Source organism: Dendronephthya gigantea, unplaced genomic scaffold, assembly GCF_004324835.1.
Source record: "Dendronephthya gigantea isolate DGI-Jeju-01 unplaced genomic scaffold, DenGig_1.0 000434F, whole genome shotgun sequence".
Lineage (NCBI taxonomy): Eukaryota > Metazoa > Cnidaria > Anthozoa > Malacalcyonacea > Nephtheidae > Dendronephthya > Dendronephthya gigantea.
This window is the reverse complement of record NW_021163444.1, coordinates 24293-40983: the sequence shown is the minus strand read 5'-3', so window position 1 is coordinate 40983 and position 16691 is coordinate 24293. Positions and strand designations below refer to the sequence as shown.

The 16691-nt window shown below is 35.0% G+C and overlaps 2 protein-coding genes across 2 annotated transcripts; both read right to left on the bottom strand.

The window, feature by feature from the left end:
* Positions 1-123: 123 nt before the first annotated feature.
* Positions 124-11075, bottom strand: LOC114543305 (WD repeat-containing protein 64-like). Its single transcript, XM_028562345.1, has 37 exons — positions 10690-11075; positions 9910-9963; positions 9541-9624; positions 9390-9455; positions 9081-9149; positions 8895-8996; positions 8666-8719; positions 8475-8557; positions 8300-8392; positions 8096-8141; positions 7763-7809; positions 7573-7659; positions 7326-7356; positions 7071-7140; positions 6779-6985; positions 6525-6567; positions 6323-6428; positions 6095-6170; positions 5861-5939; positions 5595-5694; positions 4493-4599; positions 4222-4301; positions 4091-4145; positions 3954-3999; positions 3677-3736; positions 3172-3252; positions 2986-3061; positions 2761-2853; positions 2594-2652; positions 2446-2515; positions 2288-2353; positions 2170-2209; positions 1960-2048; positions 1678-1883; positions 1407-1456; positions 1263-1328; positions 124-1049 (listed from the first exon to the last, which is right to left on the bottom strand). The coding sequence occupies exons 1-37, from the start codon at positions 11017-11019 to the stop codon at positions 896-898; spliced, it is 3225 nt and encodes a 1074-aa protein (XP_028418146.1). The 5' UTR covers positions 11020-11075; the 3' UTR covers positions 124-895.
* A 391-nt stretch (positions 11076-11466) lies between these two features.
* On the bottom strand, positions 11467-13062 carry LOC114543301 (kelch-like protein 13). Its single transcript, XM_028562342.1, has one exon. The coding sequence runs from the start codon at positions 13060-13062 to the stop codon at positions 11467-11469; it is 1596 nt and encodes a 531-aa protein (XP_028418143.1).
* Between the last annotated feature and the right edge of the window lie 3629 nt (positions 13063-16691).

Below are 16691 nucleotides of genomic sequence, written 5' to 3'. Positions count from 1 at the left end.
TTGAGCTGTGGAACGGAGGTAATAAGTTACTGAAATAAGAGGAGCACGTCCTCCAGGAGTTATTATATAGTTCAGTACCATGAGCACAGTGACAGTCAAAGTTTTAGGATTGTTACTACATGGTCTAAAGTTTTTTTAGTCCCTTATCTCTCCAACCTCCAATGAACTTTTACAACTGGACTATTGAACAATAAATAGCCGATGTATCTATAATTTACATTTTTTTATATACATACACATATACATTTTTATATTTATAGCAATTAAATTAATAACGTTACCAGTTTTACTGTATGCATGGTAAGTTACCATATGTCCATATTTCTACAGAATGCATAACACTCGTGGGGTTTTTTCCTATTTTTTATAATTTTTTCCGTGCAGTAGGTTCACTATTTTGCTTGTTACCAAACAGAAATTACTTGCTGTTTTCTTGTTGACATTTATTGGTATTTCATATTTTACACTCTTTCACCAACGCAACAAAAGCCCTACTCTATAGGTTTTTTGTTGCCTTGATCAAAGTCGGAGAGAATTAAGGATAAAAGTTAAATAATCGTCATCAACTAAAGCGCCAGCAAAATAAAAAAAAAACACGCAAACAGCGGAGAGTAACATGGTGCGTACTAATCATTGCCTATAGCAAAATGACTAACATTGCAATGCAAAATAAACGTACAATAAGTATGTAGTTCAACCCATTGTAAGATTACTTGCAGATGAGATCCATCTGCTGTATAAATAAGGGTTATATATCTAAAATATAGGGGAAGCGAGACTTAGTGTAAAAGATGTTTAATGCCCTGGCTGTGTAATTATAATAAATAATCTATTGTTTTTTGTACACTACTAATTGTTATCTCTTTTTGATTCATATTTGCTGGTACATTTTGATTTAAAATTTGATATCAAAAGGATCGTTAATAAAGGATGTATCGGGTGGTGGGGGGATAGGAGGGGTTACTTCCAGGTCATAACAGGTAAGCGATTGGTAAGCATTTGGACCGTCTGAAGCTTGAGGCTTTCTTCGTAATCTTTCGTGACGAAGTCTGTTGAAAATAAAAGGTTTTGAGAATTATAGAGTCATTAGTAAGATGAAGTTTCCCATGCATTGTAACGTCAATAAGATAGGCATTTCTGGTTGTTTTTTCAATCGAAACTCAGAACCTCATCAGCGAATAGAACCTAATAAGATACATTCCAAGGTCAGAGAACCTCTCTGAGATTCTAAAGCACTCCTACAAAATTACTACCAAACCAACCTTTTTCCCATTCCACTCTTCCAAACTCTATCTTTTAATTCCTTAGCGATTTCGTGATCATCAGGACTGCGAATTTATATGAAAAACTGTTTAAGGATTTACCGGCAAGAATAAGAAATTTGATCATAGTATATACCATCATACCTCTGAGCTGGATAATCACTGTTCATAGAACCTCGCCCCTGCATGTTCGCCTGAGATTTGAGAATATCATAAAATATTATAATTCATGCTTGGAAACAAATCAAAGATTCAGTATGAGTAATGATTTACGTCATTATTAGCATTATACACATGAAGCGTTTTGTTCGATATTGAAACGAACTTATTGGTAATCACGGCAAGCAGGACGCGTGTAGCGCAAAATTTAGAGGAATTTTAATCGATCTTCATAGTTCATACAACAAAATCTTACCTCTCTTCCAATGCCTACAGTTTCCATTTCATGTTCACCATCAAGATCTTCATTATCCTCAATGATATCGATGGACTCTTCATCACTTTCAAATATGGGAAGTTTAGGAATACTTTTAGGATCCACAAGAACATCATAGGGTACCATGGGGTGTTGATATGATATTTCTTGATGAATATCCCACATTTTAGGCTGACCAAACGTTCCTTCGCAAAACAATCACACGATTATATTCTTGTTAAAGGAATTTTGTAGATGGAACAAATAGTTTTAATTTCCTACCAATAAAATGTCCATTTAACGTCCACATTCGAACCGTGCAATCCACTGATGACGTCAGTAAAACATTGTACTCTTCTGAAATATCCAAACTGTAAAAAAATTTAGTGAAGTGAATCAACAAACTTTTCATCACTTTTAAACATCATTAAGTATTGCTACTAGCTGACACAATTTCATACGACACTTAACCTTGATAACTCTATTAAATACCTCGTGATTTCTTGGACATGGGCCCTCCAAGATTGTGTTCCTTAATTAAAAAAAAGTTATTTCTACAATATATATCAAACACGTTATGATGAATTATGAAATATGCGCTGACACTTACGTTTAGGAGAATCGTCAGATTTTTCATACAAACAATAATTTTCTATGTCCCAAACAGTCACAAATCCTGCAATAAGAACACGAAAGTTGTGGTATAGACCACTGCAGTTACATGAGCGATATTGACTACAGTCCTTTCACAATGTGCAATATGCTTACCTCCATGGTCAGACGTGACTAATATCGTGTTAGCTTTATCGGTAACCATCGCAGTGACTTCAAAATTTGTCTGGAACGACAGAATGAAGAAAAGACTATGTAGACGCCCTTCATAGTATAATTCGAAGTGTACTTAGGAAAGAATTACCGGTGATATCGTGCCGTAAAGTGACCCTCCATTGTAAACATTCCAGAAGTGAACTATTCCTGGCAACAAAATGATTCAACATAATAAGGCAACAAAATGATTCATATTTAACAGATTCCGGACAGATGGTTTTATTTGCGTTTGTCCTTGATGTTAATTAAGCTCACCTTGAGGTCCACTGGTAACAAGTATTGCTGACGACTTATTCCCAGCTCTGCACCTTAGGAACACCAATGAACTGACAGCATTCGCTCCACTACCTGAAAAGAACGACAACTTATAAAGTCGTCTGATATTTAATCCTCATGCATTCAATAGTGTTTTTTTCTCATAAAAAAAAACATATTAATTGGTAATTGTGACGAGCACTTTAAACCCTAAAATGTTATTACCTTGAGGTTTATCCATTTGAAACGGAGAACGGATATGGCAAAATATATGCCCTGAAACCATATTCCAAACTATAACCTACAAGACAGTTGGTGTTGAGTTTTGTGGGTGGTAAAGCTCACAAAATAATAAATCATATTAAAATTTCTGAAAAATTTAAAAGTTAAATATAAGCTTGGACTATCAACCTCGCCATCAAAACTGGATGTTGCTAGCAAATTAGGAGGACACGACACTACAGATAAAATATCTTCTTGATGTCCATTTGTCTACGAAATTAAAAAAAAAACAGGGAAAGTAGCTATATTATTATCACTATAAGAGGAAACACAAGAGAAGACACTGGGTCTATTATAATAAACGCATTGGTACATGCATGGGAGATATCATACAGTATAACACAGAGGAAAAGAATGCGAGTGCAATGTTATTATCATTCAACAATAAAACTCAATGAAAGAGACTGCTTCTGACATGCAGAAACATTCATCTTAGAATTAAAGTCCTTTATTAAAATTCTTACTTTGCAAGACTATATTGTATACAGAAATTCAACTATGATAGAAAAAATATTGTATACATGCAGTATCCAGGCGGTTATAAATATATGTAAATATCATCTTATAACCACCCTGACAGCAGATTATATGAAACTATATGAAAGCTGCATGACTGTTTTTAAATTGAACTCACCAAGTCATCGTCCCATCTTATATATGGTCGTTGAACATGATGAAAATCTGATGTGTCATCCTATATGTGCAAATAAGAACAAAGTTCCGATATAAATAAATTAGACAGTAGGTACACCACGCAGGTATTTAATGTTGCAAAGCTTTCGGTCCGTTAACCTTCTTCACCAGTGCGACTATACTTGTGAACACATTTTTTAAAGTTCTTTCAGTATTGCTCATCATGCACTACAAGCATGCCTGAATTAGGCTAATAAAGTATAATTATGAAGACTTACAAGAAAAACGTTTATTGTTCTGTCCCATCCTACGGATATGATATATCTAGAGCAAGTGATAAATCGACAAAAGTCTAATAAAGAAGCATTGCTTGATTTGCTTCAAAAGAACGTTCATCGGGGTCATAAAACTTTACCTATTTCTATTCATTACAACATATGTTAATGATGCTACTTCATCAATATCTTCATCTGAAACATACCAGAGTTTGAAATTTAATTTTGCAACACTTTTGCATGATTATATTATTGTTCATAAAGTACTAACCTTTTTCCAATGTCCGCAAACAATGGCCATTGTTATAATTCCAAATTTTTAACCGCCCATCCCTCCCTCCGGTAATTAATCTGCATAGAAAATATTGAAAGTTTAGGACTGGGGGAATCTAGATTTTTTGTAACTTCTTGTAAGAATTTATTATTATTGTTTTTAAAAAAACAATATTCTGAATGATCGTTAGGATTTCACGTATCTTCGCGGCTACTTTGTTCATGACCTAATTATATGGTGTTAGTGATTACATTTTATATTTTCTAACCTTCTTTCACTTGAATCAAAAGCTAAGCACGTGACACCGCTACTTCCATGAGCTTCACTAAATTCAAACACTTGGTTGCCTGTTCCAATGTCCCATACTTTAATCACCTATAACGAGGAACAGCAGCTCAATACTATACCATCACAGTGCATGCATGTTAAATACAGTACCATCACAGTGCATGCATGTTAAATACAGTACCATCACAGTGCATGCATGTTAAATACAGTACCATCACAGTGCATGCATGTTAAATACAGTACCATCACAGTGCATACATGTTAAATACAGTACCATCACAGTGCATGCATGTTAAATACTGTACCATCACAGTGCATGCATGTTAAATACAGTACCATCACAGTGCATGCATGTTAAATACAGTACCATCACAGTGCATGCATGTTAAATACTGTACCATCACAGTGCATGCATGTTAAATACTGTACCATCACAGTGCATGCATGTTAAATACTGTACCATCACAGTGCATGCATGTTAAATACAGTACCATCACAGTGCATGCATGTTAAATACAGTACCATCACAGTGCATGCATGTTAAATACAGTACCATCACAGTGCATGCATGTTAAATACAGTACCATCACAGTGCATGCATGTTAAATACAGTACCATCACAGTGCATACATGTTAAATACTGTACCATCACAGTGCATGCATGTTAAATACTGTACCATCACAGTGCATGCATGTTAAATACTGTACCATCACAGTGCATGCATGTTAAATACTGCACCATCACAGTGCATGCATGTTAAATACTGTACATCACAGTGCATGCATGTTAAATACTGTACCATCACATTGCATGCATGTTAAATACTGTACCATCACAGTGCATGCATGTTAAATACTGCACCATCACAGTGCATGCATGTTAAATACTGTACCATCACATTGCATGCATGTTAAATACTGTACCATCACATTGCATGCATGTTAAATACTGTACCATCACATTGCATGCATGTTAAGAAAAGCTAAAAGATTACAACATATACAATAATTCGTATATACTATATTTTACTGATTTGTATATCCGGTACAAAATTAACATACAATATTTTGTAATGGCTTACCGATCCCTCAGAGGCAGTCACAACATGTTTAAAACTTTTGTTGAATTTTGCACAGTAAACGGGTTCTTTGTGTGTCATGGTCAAGTCCGATGACGTTAGTCTAATTAAAAAAGCAGAATAGTAATAATGCTTTTACTCTTTCTCAGGCATTGTTATTCTTTTTTAAAAATGCTTGTCAATCATTGGAATTAGGCCTATATACTGGCTATATCTAGGTAAATAGTAATTTTAACAGTTAACTGACGTAAATTTAACAGGTAACATACCTACTCTTCAGCATTAGCAATCCAACATGGTCAGAAGTTGCTATAGCAACTGTCTTATTGAAAAAATTATAATGAACAGCTATGAAACAAATTAAGTATTTGTATTAGCAATCTTACACAGTCTAAATTATAAAACCAATTATGAACAAATTTCACTACTTTATGAATGTCGCACACCTGGGGCTGGTTGTTCGAAGTCAAAGGGAATAATAATAACAACAATTATATTCAGACCTGCTAAATCTCCCCGTATTTTATGAGCTTTTCCACCAACACTGTACAACACACTCTGATCGTTAAGATCCCACACCTAAAACAAGATCATAAACTTTCATTTTCCAGACGCTGTCATACACTCAAATTCACACTGCATGAGTTCACTACAGTCTTATCAAGCTAAACTAAACCTACTATGAGCAAAAATATCTATAGAAATAACACTGTTTATTTATAGAATAATACCTTAACGGTCTTGTCCGTAGATACACTGAAAATACGACTGTCTTCAGTTGAAACATACAGATAGCAAATGGGAGCTGTATGTCCGCGAAGTATTCCTGTTGGTTTGCTGGAATGAAAGAAAATATTATGGTTATCTAGAGTCGGTTAAATTTTATATGATATATCTTATCATTTCCTTTTTATACTCGAAGATGAAACTCACCTTGGAACATATGGATTCCACAAGCGAATAAGACGATCCATTCCTACAAAAAATTAGGATATCATCAACAGAGTATAATAATAAAAACTGAAGTCGGGCAGGGCTGTAAAAGAGACTTTTCATGAGTTTAAATCTTTGAACACGCACATTCATCCACCAATTTAGATATGTTGGATATTTTAAATATTCTCATCTTTTCCTTATACGATTTTTTACAGGTTTTTACCAATTAGAGTATACATTAATTATCTTACCACCAGTAACAATGACATTCTTTTCTCGTGAAAAATCGAACGTCTTAACTCCCTTATAGATTCTAAAGACGGTTTGATCAGCATCTTGACGTCGTCTTGGTTGATTATCTCTTCCTGCTGCGCCATGAAATACTTTCTTCTGTCCTCCAACATGTCCCGGTTGATCTCGCACAGCTGACTCCACGTATGTGCTTCCGATTGTTTGGCCTGCGTGAAAGATGCACAATTGAGTGTTTCAATTTCGCTATAATGTTTCAAATAAAAGACGTGACGTGTATGATTGCATACCCACCAATAACTAAAGCAGTATTTGGATCATTAGAGCAGGAAATCACAGCGCGAAGTGACTCATAGTACCTTAACTAAAGAAAAGACCGTGAACGTTATGCGTCTACCACCCTGTAGCTACAGAAACAACTACCTTTGCTAGTAGGCAGGATTACATGACAATATATACTACTCAATGCTGTACATGCATACTTTAATTGCAACAGAACGTGCTCATGCATAATGCAACAAGAACCATATACTCAATCCATGCGTGTACCTGGGAAACCCAATCGTCGTGAACTTTCCATCTGCAACAAATATTTACATATAACTTTATTGTGCATTCAGATCGACTGTTTCAAACCGATTATCTTTTATAGGTAGTTTATGCTGGATATAAAAGCGAGCAATAAAATTGTGGGGTTATTAAACAGCGCGGTAGTAGCAAAACCACTTTAGTTGATTAAAAAGCTTCAGTATGTACATGGTTGGCAGATTGACTCGAGACATACTATATAACCCACCTCACAAATTTTATATTCTCAGAACTAATGACACTATCAACATTAACATTCGCCATTCCATCCACCTTTGGCATCTTTTTCCACGTTCTATAATAATTCAACAGATATATATTACAATTTAAACTCCATAATTACAGGTTGATTAATGAGGAACGTAATTTTACAAACTAGTATTTTATATCTGAGTTACCTTAATGATTCACCGGTTGATGAAAGAATAAATATACTAATGCAGCCCTGCAAGGAAAGAAATCCTTGAAACTTTGAGTAACGAAACTTTATGTAAATGCATCAATGAAGTGACGGCATTGCATGGTTCGGATCATGATAAAAAATCTTTATCACAGAGATATCGAGCAGATCAGCAGAATATTATTTCACACAACAAGTATGCCTCTGTGTTTTCCATGCGTCTTGCGTAACGGAAAAAGTGTTCATTCATTTGGACGGCATGTTTCATTCTTTTCCTTTCAGAATCAAAGGCGTGAGCTACCAGAGAAAAGATAACATTCTGTAATCCTACCTGACTATCACCATACATAATGACACATTCATCCTGACCAGTCGAACTAAATGGAGTAATACACTTAAAAATATATACAAAACACATTGCATACCGTAAGCGGTACCCATGATGCTTACACTTTTGACTTTCACTTTTTTTGTCGGAACTATGCTCATTTCTCTTTAAGGATAAGTCTTATTTCATCGTTATTTGACAACTCACCAATATTCTAATTTTAGTGGAGTTGTTTCTAAACCACTTATTTGACAGTAGGGCTCAAATGTTGACAACTCGTGAAACTGTATCTCCCGGTCACTGAAGGGATAAAAAAATTAAGATGAACACGTCAAAAATCAAAGGATGGTGGGGACAGATAGGAGTATAAATATGATCCTACCCAGTGGAAATGATGAGTTTGTTATATTGAGGCATTAAAACGAAATCTGTGATCCACTTTGCTTTTTTAGAAGATGTTTCGATCTAAAGCAATACAAGAAAACATTTATATAGCATTATAATTTACAATTATATTTTAAAATTCATACTGTTACCATAAAATAATATTGTATGATTTATAAAAAGACTTACATGTTTTGATCTTTTAAAATCTAGAGAAGGTGACCAAAAAGACACCATTCCATCCTGAGGAGTGAAAAAGTCACTTAATTATAAAATTATTTTATTAATCATGGCAAGAACAGCTATAACAAAACCATTATCTTCTGGGAAAATAATGTTTTGTAAACAAATCAAAGCAAAGAACTACCATGATCACCATTACAAAAATTTCAAGAAATTATACATATCTGCTCCTAACCTGACTAACACACAGTGAGGTGTTATCTGAAGTGTGACATATTGTCAGTACTTGCTCACGATGTGGTGAGTTCTCAGTGGTTGCCGGGATGTGAAATGCCGTCTGCCATAAAAAAAGTAGTTAATACTCAAAGACAAAGTTAATGAAATGGCATTCCGAATATCTATTGAAATTAGTTCAATTAACCTCTTTAGATCGAAGATATGATTCCTCTTTCTCAGCATACTCTAACTGCATATAAGTACAAAATTCGTCCTGAAAAATATGTGGTTTATTATGTTTTTATTTGGTTTATACATACTTTTATACCTCATGATAGGGAATTGCTGTGTTGCCATTGTATTTTTTATACTATCGCCTGAATGTTCAAATGACAAATGCATGCTGTCTGACACATACAGTCCGCATTTTTTTAACTAGTTTATGTAGATTGCCAGCTGGCATGGCGTGGTCTGCAAGATAATTTTATTGCAAGGTTTGATTATTTAACTGTACCCAGTTGATTTCACCATCTGATGAAGAATCAATTTTCATAAATAATTCCGTAACCTGGTCTTCGCTCTGGAAAAAATGGACGAAATTTTCAATGAACCAATCAACCTGTAATGATTATATCACACAGTTTCTACATCCATATCAAGTATACCTTTCCCTTTAAGCCAAGAAATTGTTGGAATATAACTTTAAATTCCTCAAGGTCAAGTGTTCCGCTATTATCAACATCGCCTTCCTAATGTGGACAAAGAAAAGAGATTAAATGTGAAAACATTTGGGAATAGGGCTGAATAACATGTCACACTTTTGGCCATTGATCCAATTTGGTAGTTTTTGATACCCTAGCTTGCATGCTTGTCAAACTCTATGCTAGCTATACTCATATGTACTACGGCTCATTTGCCAGCTAGGCCTCAGCTCGAGATCTGCAGTGCATATGAGACCTAGCTCACATACATATATAGTATTTCTCCCTAATAATCACAAATCACAAATAATCACATAAATTATAAATATTCACCTCAAATGCTTTCCTCATTTTATTCAACTGTTCAAGCGTTATTTGGTCTTCCAACTAAAATGGTGTAATTTTAATACCATACTGAATGAGTCATTGTATTATATATATTATTGAACTCTAAAATATTAATATAAATTTTTCTCTTCTATGGAAGATTAACAGGTTGAATATCATAGCAGTATTACACTGACAAGGCACCATGCTCTAACTATGTAGAGTGTAGACCCAGTCTAGGAGACCACGATTTACAATTATTCCATTTCATTTAATTGACACTTGCGATCGATTAATATGTTTGAAACTGATTTGGAAAATGTTCTATGTGCTGGCTATTTTTTAATAGCAGAAAACTAGCAGACTTATTGAGGAACAAGTACATATCCAACAGCCCCTGCAACCATGCACCCTCTACCTTTGTAGTATGTATTCATGAACAACAATTAACAATCTATCAACAAGCCCAGCTAGCATGACCACCATTTGCATTTCGAACATGCAAAAATTTTATAGTGACATACTTTGTTTATTCTAATTTCCAGCTGCATGCACTCACTGCCACATCTGCTACAATCATGGATGTTATGGATATATTGTATTGTCTAATTGTCATGGATTAAATATATTCCATAACGATCGAGAATCATAACAAAGATATCTTAATGTCGTGATAACATATCAGGAAAATATTATGTTTAAAATTTAGTTGAAATTACTATGAAGTAGTATTCTATGTTTGGAAACAATATGCAATGTTATAATGCAATAGAAATAATGAAATACCTTTTGCGTTAATTTCTGACCAGCTGCTGTCAAAGGACGTTTAATTTTGTCATGATCTAGCTCAGAAAACGTTGCCCTTCTTCCAAGAACTCCTTTTAAATCATGATCTGGTATTCCACCGTGTACTTGTCGCCCTCTAACTGAGGATGAAGTCAATGTCCCAGGAACGTGATGGCGTGATGTGAGAAATGTAGGATCAAAACCAACTTCTGTTTTTACCGGTGCTGTTGTTGGACGTAACTCATCAACCACATGACTCACTTCTTTAGATTGCAATAGACCTGAAGCCGTCGAAGGACGAACTTTTTTTGTGTGTTTCATCGACGGCATTGTGATACAATCCCTATCAATAAGCAGTCATGCATTCTTCGACTTCAAGAGTCAGAAATTTCTTTTCCTAATTGATAGTAATTATAGAAACAAACAAATAACTAGTTCTGATTGGTCGGGTGTTGCCAAGGCAACAGTTCTAAATTTCCCGCCATCTGCATTTTAAATACACGATTCAATTTTGTTGATTCATTACTACATTTTATAACATTTTATGGATTTTATATAATTTTACAGTTTACTTGCCGATCTATATATATATAAATATAATGGTTTGCGAAATACTAAAGAGTGTTCAATACCATATAGCCTGTTATAGCCTGTTATAGGCTTATAGCTCTGTCTCATCCTTACAGGAGTCTTCACTATATAGCTAGCTACTTGATGCGTGTAATACTGTTTTTGTCAAATTCAAAAGTTTAAACTTTAAGATCCAAAGCATGGTTACTAGAAGGCAACTGCCACACCTCGTTCTCTTGCTGTAATCATGGCTGGCATATTCTGCCATGAGTAACTGTTGAAGTTGAAACATTCAACAGAGCGAAGACAAGTATTGTTCTGAGTTCGTCCTCCCATGACGAAAATCTTATTCTGAACAACAACTGCAGAACACGCTTTTCTCTTCTCATTCATTGGTGGTAAAATATACCATCTCTCTGTAATGACATTGTAAATAACAACAGTGGATAAAGGCTTCCCATTTTGGTCTGCACCGCCAATAAGAATGACATTATCACCCCAACGTACAGTTGCCATCTCACTCATGGGGTAAGGGAGGGATGCCAGCTGTGTAACTTCATCTTTAAAATCATATGAAATAACGCTATCAAGGCTCCGTTCATATGAGCTACGTCCTCCAAATACAAATACCTTGTTATCAAATACTTGTGCTCCGTGGAAGCATCTAGGATCTGGCATAAACGGAGTGGGTAACCAAGACTGAAACCCAGTCGGCGATATTCTGTGTTGATGAATGTTCCTTGATATATTTTTGTTTTTGTTGCATCCACCGATATGAGCAACAATTCCATCACGTCCATCACACAGAACACTGCTGTGACCATACAATTTTTCAGGAAGTCGCGTCGAGAGCTCAGACCAAGACGAGCTTTTCATATCTGGGCTGATAGAAAGCTTCGTGAGAGTTTCAGTTGGACCATGATTGGTATTACCACCTACGATTGTGATTTCATTATTAAACACGAATGCAGATGATCCAACGCGACTCTCCCTCATTTGCTGCAGTGGCGACCACGACATTCCATACAAATTGAAAAGTTCCACGTGTTTCATCTCGCCGAAGTCCGTTCTACGTCCTCCAGCCACAAGAATATTTTGAGCTTGGTACGTCTCACCAACTGTAGTCAATCTTTCTGCTTCTCTCATTGCTTCTTGCATCTCTTTTGTAGCTCGAACTTGCTCCTCTAAAGCTTCCAAACGATGTAACACTTGAACTGTATCTTTCCTTGTTTTGAAGACTTCCTCTTTAACCATGACTAAGCTTTCATTTATAGCTTTTAAATTGTTGAGATCTTTCATTTGATTGTTCACAGAAATCGTATTCACATTGATTTCATGAACAACATGCTGTAATTCAGAACAATTATAACACTTTCGAAACTCGCATAATCCTTGTTGATGACCAATTAAATCTTTTCTTTGAACTTCAGCGAAGCATCCTTCATTCGAGCAAGAAACTGGTGCAAAACCACATTCGTCGACATGGTTTTGAAGCTGAGCTAGCTGGACCATTTCTTGACAACCTTTATCAGCATAATCACAACGAATGTGCAACTCGTCTAAACAGTTTCGCAAGATCTGCGGTGCTTGACTGATAGTTTCTTGCGAGAGCTCCTCCTGGCATGTCGGACACGTCGACGAATTTTCCAAATGTTTACAGATGCAGCAACGACAAAAGTAATGCTCGTTTCTCCGACAGGTTACTGGTTCTTTTAATACGTTCTGGCAAATACCACAGTGGAAATGTGTGCTAACGGCGTGACGAAATCTTTCATCTTTGTACCCGTGAACATCGTTTGCCATCATGCATACTGTAACATCGGGAGTCTGTTTATTAGACGCCTGTTCTAGACTTTGATGACACATACTTGTTATTGGATCCCCGCAGTCAATATTAACTCCTTAAATAATTGCATAAATTTTACTTGTCACACGTCGGGTTTCAGATAACTTCTGAAGTCTGAACGGGCTTTCCAAAAATCTTAATGCATGAGTCACCCCGGGCTATCAGCAATTGAAGGAACGAACATTAAGGATCGATGAATAATTTTTTACAACTATTTTCGGACATGCACTAGTTTTGTGATTGTAAACTTCATCCTTCAACTTTATTTTAACACCTATACTTTCTATTCTAAACGACGCAAATTCCTTTCTTCGTCGGATCAATAGGTAACTTGCAAGATGTTAATAACATCCCCATCTTCGGATTGACGTACTCCAGATTAGAGGTTTTTTGCACTGTAAAAATGATGGTTCTGTGTCAAAATCTAAGATCGTTGCAACCTCGTACCCAGGGTCTTTACTCTACTCGTGGGAAGATCGTTGATGAACATGGTGGGATTTGCGGGTGATTTGTGATTCTTTTTCTGCAATATTCCGGCACGATATAACCTTACTATCGTTCTCCCCGGGCGATGATGAAGACAATGCATTGAAAGATTTCAGGTTTCTTTTACGATGCAAGATTCTTTCATTCCATTATGGTAACAACAGCAGTCCCTTGCAAGTGGGTGCATGCTTTGATATGGTTATAAGGTTTTGACCATAATTAGATGATTCTTTTTATCAGGCGAAAACTGAATTTTGTAATTCTATAAATAAGAGATATTAAAAGATTTATAAAATTTTGAAGACAAAATATTAAAACAACCGAGGCATCACATTTTTTGTTGCGTGTACCGCGCGCGCGCCCTCCGTGCAAACTATTGCGCAAAGCGGACTGAAACATTGGTAATTTGGTACATCTTGGTCTCCCACATAGATTGTATTATAATATGCCCTGGTTAAAAGGAGCTTTACAAAGCTACATAGAGAAGTGATTGACGTCATATCAACAATTGGGTGAGGCCCAGAATGTTGTGACACTTCTCATCACGACTTTGAATTATAAGAATGTCTTTACGGTTCCCTTATATGAAATATTCTTTATTCATATTGAACGAAAAGCAATTGATATTATCTCTTTACTACATGGTCTGCTATCACAAAGAATACAAATTATTTTAACGTCATTTAGTTGCGATAATAACATTGTTATTCTTTATAATCCATTCATGAAATTCACACCAGCACATTTGCAACATTCCTTTTTTTTACATTCCCACCTCAGTCTAAGATTGACAGCAAAAATCAAAATATCTTTTAGTTTTTATAGTTTATATAAACAAAACAGGTTCATGTATTCTTAATGTAAGAATTACTGTTTCTTATAGCATGTATATCCATCCTTGGTTTCATATTGCAATACGAATTATGAAACCAAAGATGCAGGCTTTGTTTAGAAAAAAGCGACAGTCTTTAACTCCGAATAAACTCAGCTTTTTTATGATTTTTTTCAAATAGTTGTCTGGCCTAAATTACTACAGTGTCGAAAGTTTGACATGCACCTTAAAAATTATCTGTATAACCCATGCATATGGTATGATTAGCATTCGGATTTGCCGTTAGTGTATATAGAACGCGTTCCTGTTCTTGCATGATTTGAAACATTATCGTTAATTTAAAAACATTTAGCCGGAAAATGAGGCATAAAGGTTGAAAGATTAATGGGTATTAGATAAAAACAAAGATTTTAAAAGGCTTCGTTCAAGTGGTTATGTCTGCCTTGTTTCCTATATCTCCCTGACGGACACGCAAACATGAGATAAAATTACGGACACAGTTCATCCAAGCAATGACTTGACTAAAAGCGCGACAAGTTCACACATTTTCACTCGGGAAAGTTCTCTTCCCACACTTGCCAATATAAATGTGAAAACCCATTTTGAGCAAGTTCAAGGCCATTCTTTCAGGTTAGTCTTAATGCTCTTTTTAAAATCTCTAAGTTATAATTGAAGTGTTACTTAATATAGGCTGACTGACTTATATATCAATAATAATTTTATGCTTTCGCCATCCCAATTATCAAATACTACCGATGACGCATTCATCTATACATAATATGATCTTACTTCTTTGCCTACTTACTTCTTTACTTTATATTTGCTTAGAACTATATAATATATTATATGCAATTTATATATGTATTTATAATTCAACATTTTGTAATCTTAACTGCCGCTTCCAGTTTGTCCTGTAGCATAAAATCGTAGCCGTAGGAGACTAGAAGAGTATAAATTAAATATGTGACAGACTACTGATATTATGTTAAGATAATCTTTGTCACTGATTAATTTCCGCATCAAATATTAGATGAATCCCAGAATATACAATGTTAACTTGTTTATGATCACAAATTCATCATGCACATTCCTCGCTAAAGGCATGTAACTAGGAATAAAAATGGACATATTGTACGGTAAAAGTCGGCATATATTGAATACTTTCTTCGTGGTATTTAATAACTTTAATAATATATGAATGTGATGTCTGCGCCCTGTCTAGAAATGAAGATGTCGGATATAGTTTCGGTTAAGCTTTCGACATGATAAGTGGGTTTTAGAAATCCTGTTTTGTCCAGCTGACAAACAAATTTTCCTCGTAATTAGAATAATCACACATTTAGTATATATACACGCCATGCACGGGTACTTGAAATAATGAATTACCTTGTTCTTGTAGTTGTACAGTACATATGCATGGTATGGCGTGCAATACCGGATTTCATATCTTACTCGGTATGCGACAAAAACATTATAGGTTGCACTAAACAATTTGTTTAGACCCTTTAAATGAAGACGTTTTTCAAAACGGAGCACTTAAAAATAAGTTGCATGTCTGAACGCATCGCGTGACATTTTATTGTTTGAGTGACTTTTAGAACAAAAGAATATCAAATTTATCAGAATTGGCGAAACATGCATGCACCGATTTTTATTTAATGTTTAGTCACCATAAAGAATCCTCTCGTGCAGATCATAATTTTCACCCAATCTTCCATCCAATGGAAGATTTTGAAAATCAATATATTTATTTTATAATATATATATATATATATATATATATATATATATATATATATATATATATATATATATAGAGAGAGAGAGAGAGAGAGAGAGAGAGAGAGAATTGGTCAGTTTATTTACGTTTCAAAACAGACAAAACTTTTACATATTTAAAGAAATATTTCTGAGAAACATTAACCCCACCCCTATTTAGAGGGGATAATTTCCTGAAACTGCAGTGAACAATGTAGTCGTAAATCATAAAAGACATACGCCTATGATCTATATGATATAGGTTTGCATAGGGAATTCATAAATGCAAGGTATACATGCATCTTCATCTTGATTGTCTGTCTTTCACTCATACATATACGTCTTGCTACATGCCACCATAATGCACGAATTGAAAGAGACATGTGATTGTCACATGTATTTTTGAAAAAAAACATTGGCATATTGGAGACTCTTAATGTACGGTTAAATCAGATAATCGTGAGCGACTTTTAGCGATTAATCATAATTATAAGGAACTTGAAGTGAATT